Source organism: Gossypium hirsutum, chromosome D01 (assembly GCF_007990345.1).
Source record: "Gossypium hirsutum isolate 1008001.06 chromosome D01, Gossypium_hirsutum_v2.1, whole genome shotgun sequence".
NCBI lineage: Eukaryota > Viridiplantae > Streptophyta > Magnoliopsida > Malvales > Malvaceae > Gossypium > Gossypium hirsutum.
Genome location: NC_053437.1, coordinates 39,158,808 through 39,180,507, shown reverse-complemented (window position 1 = coordinate 39,180,507; position 21,700 = coordinate 39,158,808). Strand labels below are relative to the sequence as shown.

At 32.4% G+C, this 21,700-nt stretch overlaps 1 protein-coding gene and 1 long non-coding RNA gene across 4 annotated transcripts; both read left to right on the top strand.

Moving 5' to 3' along the window:
• Positions 1-13,858: 13,858 nt before the first annotated feature.
• On the top strand, positions 13,859-15,077 carry LOC107921870 (putative 12-oxophytodienoate reductase 11). The gene is made up of 2 exons (XM_016851699.2): positions 13,859-14,180; positions 14,264-15,077. Exons 1-2 carry the CDS (start codon positions 14,087-14,089, stop codon positions 14,860-14,862), a joined length of 693 nt encoding a protein of 230 aa, XP_016707188.2. The 5' UTR covers positions 13,859-14,086; the 3' UTR covers positions 14,863-15,077.
• A 1,585-nt stretch (positions 15,078-16,662) lies between these two features.
• Positions 16,663-19,538, top strand: LOC121213647 (uncharacterized). Of its 3 annotated transcripts, XR_005909025.1 has the most exons (4): positions 16,663-16,883; positions 18,057-18,768; positions 18,862-18,958; positions 19,410-19,529. It is a non-coding gene; the product is annotated as an uncharacterized lncRNA (long non-coding RNA). The 3 variants fall into 3 exon arrangements; XR_005909026.1 differs by having other exon boundaries at positions 18,057-18,963; positions 19,410-19,538; XR_005909024.1 differs by having other exon boundaries at positions 16,666-16,883; positions 18,057-18,958; positions 19,410-19,527.
• Positions 19,539-21,700: the final 2,162 nt, after the last annotated feature.

The following is a 21,700-nucleotide window of genomic DNA, read 5'->3' as shown; positions in this document are numbered from 1 at the left end:
ACAAAATATAGTTTCCATTGATGAGCTTATGTGTTTTTTGATGTTTAATGGTGAAATATGAATATTTGATGTTAGATTTTCATGTTTTATAAAGAGATTTTTGATGAAAATGTAAATTAGGGATTAAATTGTGAAATATTGAAATTATGTGGTTAAAAGTGTAATTTTGCCAAAATGTGTAAATTATGTTAAATTGAATGAATTAATGCTTAAATAAGCAAATTTTGTTATTATATAGATTGATAAAAAAATGAGATTCGGATCTAGAATGGGGGGAAACAAAGTATTGGATTAGTCGACCTAATTAGTCGATCTAGAATGGTCATGAATACGAGCCGAAATCGACTGAGTTTCGACGTCCAAAAGTCCCGTATGAACCTTAGGAATAGAATATAATACAAGTGCCATGACATTAGGGTTACTGATATGTGATAACATGTAAGACCATGTCTAGGACATTGGCATTGTATTGTAATTACGTATAAGACCATGTCTGGGACATTGGCATCGTTATATGATTTTGTATAAGACCCTGTCTGGGACAGTGGCATCGATATGTGATAACATGTAAGACCATGTCTGGGACATTGGCATTGTATTGTAATTACGTATAAGACCATGTCTAGGACATTGGCATCATTATATGATTTCGTATAAGACCCTGTCTGGGACAGTGGCATCGATATGTGATAACATGTAAGACCATGTCTGGGACATTGGCATTGTACTGTGATTATGTTTACATCCATGTCTGGGACATTGGCATCATTATATGATTTCGTATAAGACCCTGTCTGGGATATGGCATTGTACGAGCTATTATGAATTCTGAGTCTCCTTAACGATTTCGAATGGTTCAACAGGCAAGGTCAAGACGAGAATGAAAGTACAATCGAATTAAGTGATATAGATACGTACAGAACCTAAATGAGAATTAAATGAAGGTAATTTGGTATATGATGAATATTGAATTAAATAAAGTATATATATAATTGCTTATGCATATGAAAATGTGAATGAAATGATAAGAAGTATTCAAACTAGACGTGTTTTGAATGAATAAACTCATGAAAATATGGATTAACTATGTGCATGTGTAAAAAAAATATGAATTATATCATATTTTGAATAATTGTTTTAAATGCGGTTAGTTAATAACATGAGTTTATTTCCATACGAGCTTACTAAGCTTTATAGCTTACTTTGTTTTCTTTCCTATGTTTATAGAGTTTCAGAGGTTTGCTCGGGTTGAAAGTCGTCAGAGATCTCATCACACTATCCAACTATGGTTTGGTATTTATAAGCTTTGTGATATTGGTTATATGGCATGTATAGGCTTGAGTCTGTTTGATAATGGTTTTGGTGATGATTCAAGATGACCATTTGGTCATTTGGTATATGATGAGTATTTACTTATAAAAGGCATGTTTTAAATAGATTTGAATGTGTAAATGTGTTGGTTTTTATATTGATTTTAAATTGTCCGATATGTCCGGTAATGCTCCATAACCTTGTTTCAGTGCTGGATACGGGTTAGGGGTGTTACATTGCCCTTCTTAATCGGCATTGAGCTTGCCTTCTATGAAGCTTTTTTAAGCTCTGTTGTTGATGGTATAATTTTTGTGAACTTTTCAGGTTTAATTAAAGATCTCGAAGAATGAATAATGGCATATACCTTTTTTACTATAATTAATATATATGTGATATTGGCTTTACTAGTTTGATATAACCAGAAGGTTAATTAACCTTTTCTTTTCCTTTTTTTTGTTTTTTAAATTTAGGTTTAAATTTTTCTATCTTTGTAGTTTGGACTATTTTATTTAGGAATTTAAATATTATTTATCATAAATTTAAATATTATTTAATTGTCATAAAGATAAATTTTATTTATTTTAATATTTAAATTTGTTATTTTATTTCTTGATTAGGTAGTTTTGGTTACTGTTAGTTCACCAGAAAGCTCATCTCTTTTCACACATAGACCTTAGGATTAGGCATTAATAGATACTTTATTTTAATATTAATTTCTCTAACAGATGGTTGATAAAAGTTGGATGGATGCTCCAAGATTTAGCACCAATCACCTAGTTGGAATAGAAACATTTCTATCATTTGCAATTGGAAAATCACTTTTTAACGAAAAAATATAGTCTGTTCCATCGTTGCAATAATAAGATATTGTATGGACCACATATTATGGGTGAGCATCTTCGTCTTCATGGTATAATAAAAGAATACAAGCATTGGATTTTTCATGGAGAATGTATTGGAAGAACATCGGTGCAAACCGACCAAACGGTGATAACTTCTCCGTCAATTTGTACATTGCCTCAAGACAACGAAGCCGATTTAAGGGATCTCATAACGGATGCTCTAGGTATCAACATCCCAACTCTTAATGAGAGTTTTGATGGAGTTTCAAGCGAGTTTTAGAATAATGAGGCCCAAAGGACTACGGAGTTTTAATGGAGTATGATGTTAATGAGGCCCAAAGGACTACGGAGTTTTGATGGAGTATGATGTTAATAAGGCCCAAGGGACTAAGGAGAGAGCAACTACTCTTCTATTGTGAAATTCCACTTTGTCCTGGTTGTGTCAAGTTCTCATGCGTCTCTTTTCTACTTCGGCTTTACCACTTCAAAGCACTTTTTGGATGGTCAGAAAAATCTTTGGCATGCTTATTGGCGTTTTTAAATGAGGCATTTCTAGATGGAAACACAATCTCGAATACTTACTATGAAGCGAAGAAAAAGATTTCTGCACTAAATCTTTGTATGTGAAGATTAATGCATGCCCGAGTATGTTATACTGGGGCGATGCTAGTAAAAAGATTAGTTGTAATGTTTGTAAAAGCTCAAGGTGGCAATCTTCTAATGAGTTGGATGCAGATGAACCGGTTGATGGTAGTTGTCGCTGTCGTAAGCCTGCCAAGGTATTATGGTACTTTCCTTTGATTCCTAAACTTAAAAGATTATTTCAATCCTCCAAGACATCATAATCCATGAGATGGCATAAAGAAGGACGAACCAAATATGGTATATTGAGACATTCAGCTGATGGTTCTGCCTGGGATGCGTTTGATAAAAGGTTTCCTGATTTTGCATCTGATCCTCGCAATGTTAGGTTAGGTTTGGCTAGTGATGGATTCAATCCATTCCGAACAATGAGTACAAGTCACAGTACATGGCCCATACTTCTTATTCCTTATAATTTGGAACCTTGGGCCTGCAAGAAAAAATCATCAGCTTACGCAACAATCCTTATACTATCAATGGTTATCCCTGGTAATAAAGGACCTAGCAACAACATTGATGTCTACATGCAGCCTTTAATTAAAGAGTTGAAGTAATTGTGGATAGGATTTGATGCTTTTGATTCATCAGCTTCCGAAACTTTCACTTTACGGGCTTGTCTTCTTTGGACAATCAATGATTTCCTAGCTTACGCTAATCTTTCAGGGTGGAGTACAAAAGGTCGAGTTGCTTGACCAGTATGTGCTGAAAAAATTGAATCTCGATGGCTACGGTATGGTTGGAAGTTTTGTTATATGGGTCATCATCGATGGTTATCGGCTAAACACCCATTTCGAAAATAGAGTCGTGAATTCGATGGCACTATAGAGTGTGGGATAGCTCCTATACCACGATCCTGAGAAGATATCTTAAGGGAAGTTGAATGTGTCAATTTCATTTATGAAAAAGCCCGAAAGAGGGATAGAGAAGAACTAAATGAAGGGTCGATAGAACTTGATGTAGACGAGGGGTGTGATTTATTTAACAACTTTGAAGAATTTTTGGTAGAGGAAGATGAAGAAAATCTCATAAATCAAGACGAGACTTTATGAAAGAAGAGGAACATATTTTTTTACTTGCCTTATTCGCGTTAAAATCTACTTCGACATAACTTGGATGTCATGCACATCGAGAAGAACTTATGTGACAATGTTGTTGGCACCCTTCTTAATCTCTCACGCGGTGGTAAAGATAATATCAAGGAACGTAATGACCTACAAGATATTGGCATCTGAAGTTATCTTCATCTAAAAATGAGAAATGGGAAAGAGTACCTACAGCAAGTGTGTTACACACTTGCATAAAAGGATAGAGATATTTTTCTTTCCATTGTGAAGAACTTGAAGGTACCCAATAGTTATGCATCAAACATATCTCGATGCATGAATTTAAAAGAGCATAAGTTGAGCAACCTCAAAAGTCATGACGGTCACATTCTCATGCAAGATTTGCTTCTTATACGCTTAAGAGGAGTTGTAGAAAAGAAGGTGCTAAGTGTTATTACAAATCTACCAGATTTCTTCAAGAGATTATGTGCAAAAGTCTTGATCCACAAGAAGTTGATCAGCTTCAAATACAAGTCTTGTTAACACTTTGTGAAATGAAGAAAATATTTCCTCCAAATTTCTTTACAATCATGATTCATTTGATGATTGATCTGCCGATGGAGGCTAAGCTTGGTGGACCTGTTCAATACAGGTGGATGTACCCGATTGAAAGGTATATGAAATATATCAATAATATTTCACAATATTTTATTTTTATTATTTTAATATAGTATATAATAAGTATGTAAAAATATATGTATGTGATGTCGGTATCTTATGGGATTGAAAGCTTCGGTGCGAAATAGAGCTTATCCTAAAGGTTCTATTGTTGAAGGGTAAATAGTTTCAGAATGTCTTACATTTTGCTCCCATTATTTTTCTGATGCGGACACTATATTTTCCTGTCCTCTCAAGAATGATGGGAATATTCAAAAACAGTACATTTTTTCTTCTAGAGGACGTCCAATTGGCACCATGAACACGAAGATATTGGACATGCAATCTCTTGCACAAGCAAATCACTATGTTCTATTGCATAGCGATAAGTTATCACCATACCATCAGTGAGTTTCCTGAGGAAAACCTTGTCAGTCGGTTCTTTTTCTTAACCAATAGACAAAAAAGTAATATTTCTTAATTTGTATACATTTTGACAATATTTTTCGCAAAATACTGAATATATTATAGGGATTTTTGGAGTCTGAGTGAGCTGCTTATGGTGGCATTTAAATTAGTAAACGCACAGAGTACAAATGGTTGGTTGAAAAGGTCCCAAAATGGCTTGCGAAACAAGTAAATTTTAACTGTTAAAATAATTTATCGTATTATTTATATAATGAGGGAACAGTGTAGAAATTTGTTCATAGAATAAGAGCTAAATGATTTCCTACTATATGGTTAGATTCCAAAGATGGAAGTTGAACAAGTTGATGCTGATGTAATTGCTCTTGCTCAAGGATCGCATAAGGTGGTTTCCACATATGATGGGCTTATAATTAATAGTTTTAGGGTCCATACTAAAAAACGTGAACAACATCATAAGACTCAAAATAGTGGCATTATTGTTTTTGTTGACGGGAGAAACTATTATGGCAATTGCATTGAAATTATTGAGCTAAACTATTATGAAAGATTTTGGGTTATCATGCTTAAATGTGATTGGGTGAATATTAAATCTCCTAAGAGTATGAAGAAGGATGGAAATGGTTTTATTATGGTGAAATTTTCTAAGCTTATCCATACAGGGAATTGTGATTCGGACGATCCATACATACTGACTTCTCAAGCGAAACAAGTATTTTATATCGAGGATGGCAAGAGTGAAGGATGGCTCCATGTTATCGGAATAAAGCCAAGAGATTTGTACAATCTAAACGTTGAAACCCCTGTAGAAGATGATGAATATCTGCAGTGTGATCATCATATTGTAACTTAATAATTTTAGTTTTAATTTGAACAAGAACGATGTTTTAAAGTGCAAAGATTTAGTGTAATTGACATTTTCAATGCAATATAGCATAATGAATTGCCCAAAAGAAACAGAGCACTTAGATGAAGATGACATTCATATTATATTAACATCTATGTATGTTCATTTTTACATTTAAAGACATTTTGGGTTATAGAAATTATGAAATTATACAATGTTGGAAACCAAGAATATAGTCTTATTCAACATATAAGCTTTATTCTCAGTATTAGGTTTAGGGTTAACTTGACCATTTGTACCAACTTAGTTTGTGTTGATGTGGTAATTTTGACCAATCTGGTGGTGTAACAAGGCAGCTTCTCAATTAGCCACGTAGCAAACATAAATTAAACAAGTAAATAAATATATAAATTAATTAAAAAAATATTTTTTTCCACATCAAGAATGAACTTAGACAAGTATTTCGATAATCATTTGTTTAGGTTTGATGTTTTTTTTTGTTAATTTTAATTTTTTTATAAAAATCAATTTTTAGGTTATTATTTTGAAAATTGAATAGAATATAAATTTATAAAAAATATTCAAATATATAAAAGCCCATAATTTTCATTCATTTGAAATATATATTTTCTAAATTTATAATATATTTTTATAAACTTATATATTATAAATTTTTTATAATATTTTTATAGAATTAGACACTTTTATATATTTATATATTTTTGCATATGTTATAGGATTTTATATATTTATATTTTATATATTTTCAAAATAATAACTTAAAAAATTGATATTTTATAATAAAAATAAAATACATAAAAATGAATAAAAAAACCTAGAATGCAAGATTATTCCATATGTGAAAAAATTAAACATTTTTAATTTCATATTAATCATTAAGAATTTAACATTATATATATTAATTTTTAAAAGCCAATGGAATGGATGTTCTCCATCTTTTGACTTTAAAATTGTCGGTCAAATTCTAAAAGCTAAAATAAAAGGTAAGTAAATAAAGAAGCAAACCTTGCTCCAAATTTACAGTCGATTTCAAGTTTCCTGGCAATAGGAAGTTGAAAATTCATATTTCTCCCGGTTTTTCCTCCTCCTCAAAACCCATGACTTTTTCGGTGCCCTGTTGAGTGCTTCATCGTTAACCATTACCACTCTGTTTTCTAGGAAAATGATTGGCAAAATGCGAACATTAAAAGGTGTACGATTCTCTTCGAGGGGTTCTTTGACAGGTTCAAATACCTTGGGAAGTGCTACTACCGATAGTCAAAGCACGAGAGAAGAAACTCCAACTCAATCAGCTGAAAAAGTACCTGCAACTTCGGCTGGTACTTCCATTGCCTTCTCACTTATTCTTTCTCTGGTTTTAAACTCATTTATTACCTTCTGCTGGTACTTATTCTTTCTCTGATTAAGTTGACTAATGGCTAATGGCTTCATACTCTAGTTTTCTTTTTGTTCACAATATACAGAGAAACAAAAAAAATTCAGCTTTAACTTTGTGTTTGCTTTTTTGCCACATTGATCTTTCTATTTGCTACCATTTTGTCGCTGCTCTTCTTTTGCACTCCATTATTGTACGAATTTTTTTTGTTTTCTTTTCTTCATATATTCCTCTTATTCTTTTGATGCATTATCCTTTTTCACAACTTTTGGACCATTTCTTTGCTTTGTTAAACTTGATGGGTTTTTACATTTCTCTTTGTTCTTCAACGGATTTAGCTATTCTTTAGTGGGCAAGATTTGGAATGGGGTTGGTTTTGATTGTTTGGTGTTTGACTGTTTCACAAATGATTGACTTCTTTTTGGGTATCCTTAAATTTTTTTTTTAATTTTCCATAAGTTTATCCTTGCATGCAAGGGCCTCTCCCAAGAGGAAGTGACTCCTTTAAGCAAATATTTGGAAGGGTAGGAGGAAAAACAAAAAACAAAAAAATAACCCAAGAATATTTTACCTCAAAGAGTTAAGAGTTAGAGAAATCTGAAGAATTTTTCAGAAGATGAGAAGTTTGTTTTAAAAAAATAAAAGATTTTATCTCAAAGAGTCCGCTTTAAGCCTTTCTCAAATATAAAAAAAACTACATTAAACGTAGAGTTTGGGTGAGTTTTCTTTGTCCTCTTTAAAGTGGTAACCGGTTGAGCTTGTAGAAGTTTAACTACATATTTTCCAATTTTTCTATATGGCATCCTCAAAGGTTACCTTTTATTGCCTTTTTAGTTTTTTCATCAAACGACTAGCATAGAGTTCGCAATATAAAAGTTAACTCTTTTATTAAATCAAACAATAAATATGTAAAATTTAAATTTAACTCGAATTTTTTATTAATTAGAGTTCACATTTTTTAGCTATGAAAATTTTTGTTATTTGAACAAACACAAAGAATTTTTGTTATTGTTCAAAAAAAATTTTCAGTTTTCTGATTAAAAATTTTAGCAAGATTTCGAAATTAAGTTAAAGTTCAAAAGAATCTTGTTATTTGAACTGTCGAACATTTCCATTTGCATCACAAATTCCCCGCCTTTCTTGTTACCAAGAGAAGAGGGTACTCTTTTGACTCGCCTATGTTTCCTATTAAAGACTCCTATTATTGGTGAATCAAGTTTAGAAATAAAATCATTCAAAAACCCTTCTCTTAAATAAAGAATTTTGATGCTTCTCTGACTTTAGCCCTATTTGAGGCACTTTCACATTACAAGCAATAGCATAAAAGAAACTTGTTTATGTATTTTTGATGATAAATAAAATCTTTTATTATGCTTTTATATAATTAATATTGGTATGTTTTTTTACCATATTCACAATTTGCTCTTGCATCATATTTATTTTTTCACATTGATACATAATTTTTTTTGTTCCATTTTCATATCTAAGCTATAAATAAACTATATTTATTTACTTTTCATATCTACAAACATGAAAGATATATGGAATCTTCAACTTGGAACTCGTATAGTAGTAGATGTCAACCAATATGGCCAGCCTATTGGGAAGGAAGTGTCCAAATTGGCTGAATTTCTCGGTACAATTGCAAGGATTGGTTCTATCTGTCCTTTGAATACAAAATATTAGAAACATCTTTCTAAATATGTGTTGGAAAGCATATTGAGAATCGTTCATGTATGTAGTACATAATCATTTTCTAATTTAATGTATTGCAATAATTTTGCATTATTTGAAATTGTATGTAATGAGTACTTGTTACACTAATTTGCTATGTGTGTTGGAAAATTTTGATCTCCAAGGTAAGGTGGAGGACTCTAACATCCTCTCACATGTTGGAAAACTCCGGAAGGAGTTTAAATCAACTTTGAAAACTAGATACTACAAAGAGATGGTTCAAGAAGGTCTATCGGTTGAAGAAATATATGAAAACAATCCTCTTGGTGTGCATGATGATCAATAGAAGTGGCTAGTGGAGCGATGGGGAACACTGCAAGCTGCAGTATGCACTTTTATTAGACTAAATGTCCCATTTTTTCTGCTTCCACTTACTGTATGATCAAAGTAAGGGTGCATATATGCATGATTTGTTGAATGAGTCATAATAAACTTAGCCTTCCTATTACTCTCATATTTTTTTTCTCATTAATTTAAACAACAAGCACAATCAGAAAAGGCGAAAGAATCCCAAACAAAGGTGTGTTATGCACACACCGCTGGTAACATAGGATATGCGACCCTCAATGCACAATTTGTAAGTATTACATATTAATCAATATGTAACTTATATTAATTATTCTGCGCTCATTGGTGAATATTGTTAACAACTATTGTTTTGTTGTATAATTGGCTAAAAAGGAAGGTTGTGAACCCTCGTGTTTGGACCAATTTAGATTTCAACATTTGCGAAAAGATGGGGGTGACAAGTTGAGCAGTGAGGCAGCAGAATAAGTTTATGTAAGAAACAAATGGGTATTATTTATTTATATATTTTTTGACATCAATTTTACTTTTTTTCAAAATAGATTTTTCTAATGAAAGAGAACTGTAAGATGAAAAATGTAAGAGGGTTACAGACTCTATGCCAACACCTGAGAGTTCTTTCGCTGCTCAAGATAATATTGCATTAGAAAACGAGGTGTATACACAAGTGTTCGGCCTTGACAAGGATGGAAAATGTTGGGATATAGACGTGGGATGACCAAATCCAGGTTGTTTGGCTATGGTTCAGTCACCTGAGGAAGCCAATCTACATTAGCCATCAGTACATTGATTGAAGGGATAAGCGCTAAACATGTCTAGCAAATACAAACTATTCAAGCCGAACAAGCAATTTGAGAGAAAACTCTACTCGAGGAAGCAGAATCTCGATTTCGTACGGAGGCTGTAGAGCGAGAAGCTCGTTTGATAGTTGAGGCAAAAGAAAGATTTATGAAATTAACTAAAATTTGAGAGGCAAATTTCATGGATATGATGGATGCTCGTGAGAAAAAGTATAGGGTTCTCCTCAACAATTGTATGGCAAAGGGAATGTCAAGTAAGTACAGGGCTTTTCATAGTAAGCATAGTAAGGTGACTATTTTATAACTAGTTTGTCAATAAGTTTGTTAATGGTTTAATAGACATTGATTGTTGTAACTGAATGCTAGGTTCTTATTTGATGTCTTCATTGCTTGCTCAACTAATAATTAGTGGATGTACTGATAAAAATTCTTTATTTAACTTCAATTTATGGTTCTTTGGTTAATTCTAAAATATTCTTCCCATGTGTTTATGTTGTTTCTCATCTAACTCGTATAAATAGAAAATGTACATTGCTATTTTTGTAGTTGAATTTCAGAGTAGCAGACTTGATGATAAAGCCTTCAGTTCGGATGATGATGAATGAGGCTTATTGCATATTATGTATTATATATATGTTATAGTGGTTGATGAATGCTGTTGTCCCATAATTTTTTGATGTCATGGGAAACAAGTTGACAACATGTTTGCAACGTGTTGACTGCTTCTATTAGGATTTTGTATAATTTTTTGATGTCATGTGAAATAGGTTGACAATATGTTCGCAACTTGTTGACTCCTTCTATTAGGATTTTGTATATAAATTACTAACTGCATTATCCAATGGTAATTTTGTATTTATATGATTATTTTAAGTTAATTAATTGTTCAATTAATATTGTCTCAAACTTTTCCAAACCCAATACATACAAATTTGCTCATATTTCACCAAAATAGGCTCTTAAAAATCGGGGAAAACGTCGTAAAAAAAATTAGACATGAGACAAAGATCTATCCTAACCTTTTTAAGTTTGCCTTAGACGAGTTTACCTTAACCTTTTTAAGGTTGCCTTCGATGGGTTTATCCCAACTTTCTTTAAGTTGCCTTGGAAAAGGTCTATCCCAACCTTTTTAAGGTTTCTTTAAACGGGTCTATTCTGACATTTTTAAGGTTGTCTTAGACAGGTCAATCCCAACCTTTTCTAAAAGTTGCCTTAGACAAGGTCTATCTCAACCTGTTTAAGGTTACTTTAGATCAATCTATCCCAACCTTTTTAATGTTGCTTTAGACAAGTCTATCCCAACCTTTTTTGAAGATTGCCTTAGACAAGTTTATCCCAACCTTTTTTTAAGGTTGCCTTAGACAAGATCTATCCCAACATTTTTAAAAGGTTGCCTTAGACTGGTCTATCCCAACATTTTTAAAAGATTGCCTTAGACAGGTCTATCCCAACTTTTTTTAAAGGTTGCCTTAGACAAGGTCTGCCCCAACTTTTTTTTAAGGTTACCTTAAACTGGTCTATCTCAACCTTTCTTAAAGTTTGCCTTAGACACGGTCTATACCAACCTATTTAAGGTTGCCTTAGACGATTCTATTCCAATCTTTTTTAAAGGTTGTCTTAGACAAGATCTATCCCAACTTTTTTTAAATGTTGCCTTAGATAAGGTCTATCCCAACTTTTTTAAACAGTTATCTTAGACTGGGCTATCCCAACCTTTTTAAGGTTGCCTTAGACAAGTCTATCACAACCTTTTTCAAAGGTTGGCCTTGACTAGGTCTTTCCCAACCCTTCAATGAGGGTCGGCTTATGTTGACTTATGCCGACGCTTTTTCAAAAGTGTCGTGGAGTCTACGCCAATTGTATTATAGACAACCTTTTTGAAAGCATCGAAAGAAGCATCGCGAAACCTATGCCTACCTTTTTGCGTCGTTTTAGGTCAAAAAAAGTGTCGCGGTAGGCTTGTTTTTTTGTAGTGACAACCACATGCCATCTTATACTACTCCCAGTGTTCAACCAGTGGTGGGTTTCTCATTGCTGAAGCTATTGGAGTTTCCACTACAGCACAAGGGTAACCTTTTCTCCATTTCCTTCTTTGAAAAAATAGGATTAAGTGGGTGTCATCAGTTGTTTAACAAAAAAATTAAAGAGATTTTATTATTATTTCATTAATGATATTAGTGGGCATATTGGATTTGAAGGTACATAGACATGCCTGGAATTTGGACAAAAAAGCAAGTGGAAGCATGGAAACCAATTGTGGAAGTTGTTCACGACAAGGGAGGCATCTTCTTTTGTCAACTTTGGCATGTTGGTCGCGCCTCTAGTTATGGTATTCTAAATTCCATCCTTCTCCTTTTTTTTTTCTTTTTAACCAAGAATCATCAAATTTATTTCTTTTACGTATAAAAACTTCAGGGAATTTTTAGATGTACGGTATGTTTACATGCGGTTAGTGTAAAAATATTGGTGGCGGTGAGATTAAATACTGTAATGATACTGTGATGAGAGACAAAAAGAAAATTAAATGCACTACATTGAAAAAAACACTTTTAGGGTGAAGCTAGAATTTTTCAATTTCTAAAAAAAGTACTTTTGTACCAATTTTGGTTTGAGAGAAGCACTTTTTCTCTCAAAAAGCCATTTATTTAGGAATGAATTTGTCTCAAAAGTATTTTTTTAATCCCAAAAGTGTTTTTTTTCCAAAAGTGATTATTAGAAGTAATACTAAACATACCCTTAATAGTGTAACTATATTTTTTTATGAACTACAATTTGATTTTCCTTTATAGATTAAAATATGCCATAAGTTTTTGTATTATTTTAATTTTGAAATTTAGTCTATGTACTTTTATTTCTAAGAATTTAGTCTATCTATTTTTCAAATTTCAAATTTTAAGTGCAATTATTAACATTGTTAAAATTATTTTGTTAAATTCAAGTTCATTACAATGTGTATTTATTTAATTACATAATTATTGAGTAAAGTTTTTTTTTAATTTTAAAATGACAAACTAATAAATTTAACTAAAAAAATTTAAAAGTGTTGGATTTAAATTTTGAAATTGAAAAATAAACAGATTAATTTTGAAGTTTGAGAAGAGTACAAGAATTGATCTTATATTTTAATTTATTTATAATAATGATAAATCTTTATGTAACTAAATATTTTAGTAGAATTAAAGTGATAAATTTTATGAATAAAAAATATTGAAAATGTTAAATGAAGTATTATAAGAAACAACAAACTCTATTAATTAGTTAGAGAAACTTTTAAACTTGTGGTTTTAGACATGTATTGTCAAGTTTAAAAGAATAAAGTATAATAATTTTTTTGTCCTTCAATTTTATAAAAAAAATCATTTGTCTTTCATTTAATTCTTTTTGCTTCTTTTTAGCCATTGAATTTGCATTGAATTTGCATTGTTTATCAAATTACCTCAAAATGGATGGAATGTATCACGTTAACAATTAATTAAAATTTTAAAAACTAATTTTTTTTATAATTTTTACTCTTAAAATAAATTTTAATTTTTTTAAATAATTTTTGTATTTTTAGAATTTTAAATCTAAAAAAAATTAATTAATTGGTGGCATGGTATTCATGTGTTTTATAAGTTAGCAAGGTTAATAAATGTTAGCTTTTGTATCCGTTTTATGGTAATTTAACAAATAAAAAATTTTTAAAGATTAAAAAAGACAAATAATTAAATGATTTTTTTGTAAGATTAGAGCAACAAAAGAATAATGAAAATATTCCCCTTTTAGATGCCGCATCATGGTGCATGGACCATGGACCACAGCATTTCAACCGCACTGCTAATGTCTAACAACCAACATGCTTCATTAAGCCTGGCCCAATCTAGAGAAAGGGAAACATAACATATGAAATAGCAATCCATGTTCCATATTCCGTATGATGCGTGATGCATTTCAACCACTATAACACAATGCTTAGAATCGTTTCGTTTAGGTGAAGAAATGTTCTTATACCTTGTATAAAATTTTGTACTACAGCTTTTCAACCTAATGGTCAAGCTCCAATCTCTTGTACTGATAAAGGGGTGATACCGGGCCTTGATGGGATGGATTGGTCACCTCCTCGTCGGCTTAGAACCGATGAAATTCCCGCCACTGTCAATAATTTCAGGCTGGCTGCCCGAAATGCCATTGAAGCGGGTGAGAATATATGTATGAATACTTGTTTAAGTTATCAGAGATTGAAAATTGATCATTGTAATTAAAAGTAGAGTATTAAGCAGGATTTGATGGGGTTGAGATCCACGGTGCAAATGGTTACTTACTTGATCAGTTCATGAAAGACCAAGTGAATGACAGGACAGATAAGTACGGTGGAAGCTTGGAGAATAGGTGCCGGTTTCCGCTCGAAATAGTCGAAGCGGTGGTGAATGAAATAGGAGCTGATAAGGTGGGAATGAGACTATCATCTTACGCCAGTTACATGGAAGCTAGTGAATCAAACCCTGAAGCACTAGGCGTTTACATGGCGAATGCAGTTAACAAGTTTGGCATTCTCTATCTTCACGTTATTGAGCCACGGATGATTAAAATAAACGACAAGTATGAAACTCCTCATAGTCTTCTGCCAATGAGGAACGCCTTCAAGGGGACTTTCATTGCTGCCGGAAGGTACAACGGAGACGATGGTAACAAGGCTATGGCTGATAATTACTCGGATTTGGTTGCATTTGGGTGGTTGTTCTTAGCTAATCCAGATTTACCAAGGCGATTTCAGCTCAATGCTCTTCTTAACAAGTACAATCGAGACACTTTCTACATTCCGGATCCCGTCCTTGGGTACACCGATTATCCATTCCTTGAAGATATTAATTCCTCTTAATTAAAACATTATGTGCATGTAATGGGAAGAATGTATCCAAGTATAAGCCGAATGGCTTACATCAAGGACCCTTGACGATGGTAATTGTTATTGAAATTGTTTAATCAAGATATTATTAATTATTTATGTGATTAAAATGCCATTCATGGTAGGGGCTTCTTAACCTAGTTTATAAAAGATAAATAATAGAAAAAGATATAGACTAGAAGACCAAAGTATGATAGCTACTTTCCTGATCAACAATGATTGGAGTTACGTATTAAGTTAGTTTCATGCTTTCTTTAATATGTTACATCTTGCATCAAAGTTAGCTTCTTTTGTTGTTCACATAATAAATGTATGCTTTCTCCGATTCAGTTGAGTTGTGTTAGTTTTGGATGATATCTTCATATGCATCAATGATTAAAAGATTAAGGTAATTAATTATGAAATATTATTACTTTTTAATATTTAGTAATCATGTTTTTATTTTTTATTTTATGATTCCATTGAATTTAAAAAAAAATTAATTACACCCTAAAAGTTCATTGATACAAAATAGTTTTCTTATTAATTGATATTGTTTTTGAGAGAATTGAATAAACAATCTGATTTTAAGTGGTATCAGAAAATGTGATTTTGAAACTTCATTTCCATAAACCAAGTCTGTAAAAGTAAAATGGGAATATTTATAGATTTCATATGAAATTATATTAAAGATCGAATAAGTAATTTAACCGAGAATTTTTTTATTAAAATTCAAGGATTAAATTATAAAAGTTTAATTTTTATTGAGTTTTAATTAAAAAAACTTGGGACCTAGATAGCAATTATCCAAAGAAAAATATGGTTATTTAACCAAGTTTAAATAGGAGGTAGTGGATTGTGGTAATTATAATTAAAGAATAAAAATAAAATTAATTAATGTTATAATAAAGATTAGTTAAATTAATCTATTCCTAATCAAGTTATAAATAGCTAAGATAGTAGAAAGAAAGATGACGTGTCTTCCCTGGAACACCTCAGTTTGGCGGGTTCTACGTTTTGGCACGTAGCCTAAAAGTAATCTGTATGATGCAATTCTATCTGTCAATCGTTTCTTGTGGCGTATAGATTTGGGCACATAGTCGAAGTCAAACTATTAAGTAAGGATTGATCTAATAAAGTGGAGTCGTAAGGGAGAAGAGCCGGGTAAGAGAAATTTGCAAGTGAGATTAACACCAAGGGCGATGTGAGCCAAGTTTGTTTAAGTTACTATGCTGATCATGTTGTAAGTAATCAAGATAGGATACAAGGTGATTTAGTTAGAAGTCAATTGGATTGAGTAATGGAGTAACTAAAACATTGGACCTTCACTTATGTTCTTCTTAGAGGTTGTAGGCCATTATGGGGACAATTCTGAAAGAAAGTGACACATGTCAAATTTTAAAAAGGACTTAGGTTATATAAAATTGTATTCAGGAGGAGAATGGGGAATGTAACGCCCCAAAATTTTAGTTGTCATGGTTGTTAGATTCTATTGTTAGTAAATATTTGTTTTAGTGGTTAGGGGCTCTAATTATGTGTTAGGGTCTTGAATTCAAATCTCAATTCAATCGTTTTTTTCCTAGGTCTATCTAATTTTAAAATAAAATAATTTTTTGTTGTCAAATTAATTTTAGAGTTAATTTTAAATGAGTTAATTTTAAAATATATATAATAATAAAATCAAGTAGTTAAATTAAAATGTTTTATCTTTTAGGTTTGTTTTGAAATAAATAAAACAATGTATTTAATTTATGTTGTGCTTATCCATTCATTTTTTTTAAAATTAATTCCATCTTATTTTTGTTTTATTTATTTTGTAAAAAAAACCAAAACCCACGTTCCCACTTCTGATATTTCCCTAACCTACGCCGCAAACTTCAATTCCAAAATTTTGTTTTTCTTATTTTCATCTTTTCGTCTGTTCTTTCGATTTTGTTTTGGGAATTTTCTTTAAATGTTGGGCTGCTGTTATTTTTTTAAGCAATAGTTGTGATTCTCTGACTGCAAATCCAAAGGTGAGTATTTAAGTTCAGTATGTTATGCGTGTTTTTTTTTAGATGTGTTGGACGTTGGGTTGTTAAATCGGATTAGTGATATTGTATTAATTTTAATGCATTTTTAGGAGTAGTACAAGAGGCAATGGGCGACCCTCTAACGATTTAAAATTTGCGTAGTGGCTGTTTGTTCATTGGTAAATGTGTGGTGTTATGAAGGGTTGTTTTAGTTTGACTAGGGTTGATTATTAGTTATATTTTCGCAAATCGTTATTGAAATTGGTTGTATTAATTATCAATATAGGTTTTGGGATTACACGTGTTGAATCAGCATCAAAAAATAACCAAGTGTGTAATGAGAAACCTTGAAAACAGCGAACGGCGAAAGCCGAAATTTGGCACTGTCGACGCCACACGGTCATGTGGTAGGTCATGTGCAACACACGGCCATGTGACAGACCGTGTGCGACACATGGCTATGTGACAGACCGTGTGCTGAACCGTGTTGACACACGGTCTGGGTTATTTTGGGTTGTGTGGACCACACGGGCGTGTGGGCCCAAAGTTCAGAATTTCTCCCTAGGGCTGGACACGTTGTCTCAATTGACTGTGGGTCTTCCGTAGGTTCGGTATGAGACTAAATATATTATAAGAAATGAAATCTGGACATCTGTTGGTAAAAATTCTGCTGTCCGTAAGAATAATGAATACGTATAATAAGTATGTGGTTCGTATCTGTTATGTTGTGCATGTAAAGCTATGTCACATTTAATTTCTGCTCTGAATATGTATGATATTTTCTTTACTCTATATTTGCATCTAGGTTGGGTTGTAAATAACATGTGAAGGAAGTGATTCTATAAAAGGCGTTAAATCGCCTATTGATCCGGCAGCTCAGTTGGAACTATTCTGTAAAGTGTCCTGTGGACACTAAGTGGTGTGTAGAGATGGATGGGTGTTTTATACTCATATGGTGTGTAGGGATGGATGGGTGCTTTATACTCATATGGTGTGTTGGGATGGACGAAGTTGGTGTGTAGCAGTTGGGGGTAGGCTTCTGTGTTGTATTTGCTCTGCTCTACTTTGCTTTAAATCTGTTTCTGATAGATCTGTTTAATATGTATTTAACTGTGTTAAGTTTATCGTTATACACTGAGTTTCAAAACTCACTCTCGGTTTAACTAATATTTTCAGGTAATCCTCAGACTTAGGCGGATCGGTGTGATGGGAGCTCGGTTACATTAGTAATTCGTTTCTTTAACTATTTTAAATTGTTTAAGTGTTTTGGAAAATTTGGACTGCTTGGACATTTTGGGACTGTCTCGGTTTTTGAATTTTATTCTGGATTTTTGCATGATATTGATAAAATGATTTACTGAAAATGATTATTTTCCTGCAATCAATGTTTTCAAGGGAACAAACTTGGTTTTCCAAAACATAACAATCTAAGAATTTACGTTGCAAAGTATTCGATTTATTTAGAAAATGTAAACAAACAAAGTTTTGAATTAAATAATTATGTTAAACATGTTTTCTAATAAAACGGGCTTTTAAGAACAAAAGTTCACGATGTTTTCAAATAAATGAAAGTGAGATTTACAATTGTTTTACGTAGCATCTCCAAATCTAGCCATAACATCTAGAACGAGTTTAGGGTGTTACAGGGGAAGTTATCTTCTCCATTTTTTAAAAAGTATTACTATCTGATTCTTAAGGAATTGCAAGCATTTCTTCCTTCCTTAAGCTGGAAGTTGTGATTCTGGGTTGTTATGAGGAGGTGTTTCATGTCTGGGTAAGTTTTATGACTCTGCGTGTTATGTTATGAAGGACTAAGTTTGTAAGAGTGCATGAATAGTAAGATGAAGAAGTAAAGCTTTGCATGAGGTTATCTGGGTTTGAGATAATGGTAAAGGTTATACGAATGAGTTTTAATGGTGGTCGTTGCAATTTCATGTTGAATGTTGAATCTAAAGTTCAAGTTGATATTTGTGGGTGTCAGGTGAGTCTCTAAATTGGCTCTTGCGTGGTATTGTTCATACATTGATGTGTGTGGAACAAATCGAAAGGTGATGTCGAGATCATAAAGGGTATAACAAGTAAGGTAAATGATTTGTAAAATATATCTATGATTGAGTGAATATTGTTAAGAATAATAAGTAAATCTAGTACAGAGTCTGATGGGTTCAAGCATGTGATGAATGATGCATGAGTAATGAAAGGTGAAGCATGGTTGTATCTAAATGTTGAAATGCATGTTATGAGATGTGTGTTATATTGGTTGCTTATTGTGGATTAAGAAGATTGAGCTTAGTATGTTTCCATGTATGAAGTGTCTGGGAATAAATATGCTTGAAACCGAGCTCCAACATTTGTTGCAGATTCGAAAATACATGTGACACAAATTTAGCTTGAACTGGCAATTTGTTGTCGTTTTAAACATTTAGTCTGAATTGGTAACCTTGCATGTATATTAAGTCATGAAAATGGTGTCTTCTGTAAAGGAACTAAAGGGAAATGATTACCAATAAGGTTCTTTATGTGTCTCAGAACAATGATGGGCAATCTTCATGATACGAGTCACAAAGGCCTTAGATGCTTACACGAAAGAAAGAGAAAATCAAGATTCACTTTCTTGTTTTCAAGAAAATCAAGAAACCGAATCTTGGCCCAATTTTGCTGTTTGGAGCGATTTCAAGAATCAAGAAAATCAAGATTTCAAATCTTGGAAATCTTGGTCCAAGAAACCGAATCTTGCAGCCAAAGCGCATTAGATCTCCGTTACGAGCATCAACGAGCCAATTTCAGTAGGAGATGGACTACAAGCCCAAGTTCTTGAAGGCAAGGCCTAATAAGAGGATTCCAAGCCCAACCAAGAAGTCAAAACATACTTAGTTGAAAATCAGGCCAATTGTTAAAGTGGCCCAATTTGTAAAAATTTTAATTGTTTAATTTAATTTTAGACTTTAGGAGTATTATATGTAAAAATTCGGCCCAAGCAACCCATTAGAATGCCTTGGCCGAATTTCCCTCTTAAATTTGTTAATTAGGTTTTTTTTAAGTTTTCCTAATGAGATTAGGAAATAGCTATAAGGTCTATTTATAGGCATGGCCGGCCACCCTTGATACATACATTGACATTACAATACATTAAAATTTCAGATTTTTGCTGAGTAAAAATTCTCTTAGAGTTTTCTCCAAGAATTCTCTCTTAAGTTTCTTCATTGGAGGGGATATTAGAGTCGTTTGAAGGGAGTTGTGAAATCTTTCTCGATTTCAAGGCTTCTTAGGACTTTATCTTTATTTTCTTGCTGTTCAATCTCTTTTAAATTTCTGCTTGTGTCGATTTTTATTAGCTAATTTGTTTGCTGTTCTTGTTGCATTTCAGCCTTTCTAAAACTCCAAGATCTGATTCGGCACTTCCTTGGACATAAAGAAACATTTTTGATTTCACAAAAACTCCTCTTTTCTTGCCGTCTAATCCCTAGAATTAGTTTCAATTGATTTCGTAATCTGTTTTAATTTATTTGCTGTTTTGTGTTCTTTGATAGATTCGGCTGATTGGAAGTTAATCTTGGGGCTTAATTCCGCATTCTTGGTTTCCAAGATTGGATATCTATAAGTGTTTTTGATTCTTAGCTGTTCTTTATTGATTTGGGGATTTTTAGTTTCCAGATCTAATTGATTCTAATTAAGTTTTGTTGTTTCGTTTCAGATCCAAACGTTTAGAGTTTTTGTAGGAATTTCTCGTGACTTGACAACTTGATCTTCATCCACGCGCAACCCTCTATCATTTGGTATCATATTTTGGGCGTTTTGGGTGTTCTTGGTTGATTTCTAAACTGATCTCTATTTTTTAAACTACAAACAGCAGTTTTACCCAGAAAAATTTTTCGAAAAGAACTCATTTGAGTGGGTGAACGTTGTCCGATTGATCTGAAATTTGACATGCATATTTGTGGTACTGTGATTGAATATTAAAAAATATTTCCCACAAAAAATAAGTCGAAAAATTCAAAAAAATTGAAAAATACGAAATCCAATAAAAATTAAAAAAATATTCAGCAGATTGAGTTTGGTGCCCAAACTTTCCATATCAAAAATTCAATATTTAAGGACATTCCAGATTTAATTTCGTGATTTTTTGAGATCGGGAACACCTCGAACGAAGTTGTCAAGTTACTCCACATTTTATCGGGTTTTTCGATTTCAGCAATTTTTATTGATTCTTAGCTGTAGGTTTTCATTTGTTTGCCTTTATTCTTCCTTTACAATCTAACACCTTCTTTTTTCTTGTGTTAGTAGGATTTTAAGGTGTGCACAATTCTTCCTCGGTGCAACACAAATTAATTGGTGTCTCGTCAGTTTTTGGCATCTTAGTGCAAATTAGGACTCTTTGGTAGTTTCGGTTCATACACTGTCTAATTGGTTGATATAGACTCTACTAAAGAACTTACAAGACTGAATTCTACCTCATTGAGAATTTGATTTTTCTTTTTGAGTGGCTAACGGTGAGGTTTGCTAATTTTTCTTTTGAGTGTTGAGTATTTGTTTTACAGGTATTTCAAAAAAAAAAGAGAAAAAAAATAAGATGGTAGTCTGCCACACCCTTAACATCCAAGTGGGAGACGATTGTGATAACCAAAGGACCAATATTTTCCATTCTAGGTGTTTTATAAAAGGTAACTTATGTTCACTTATTATTGATAGTAGGTGTTGTTCGAATGTAGTTAGCAGCTATTTGGTGGATTCCTTAAAGTTACCTTGTATCGAGCACCCTAAGCCGTATCACCTTCAGTGGCTTAATGAATGCTCAGAAGTTAAAGTTACAAAATAGTCCT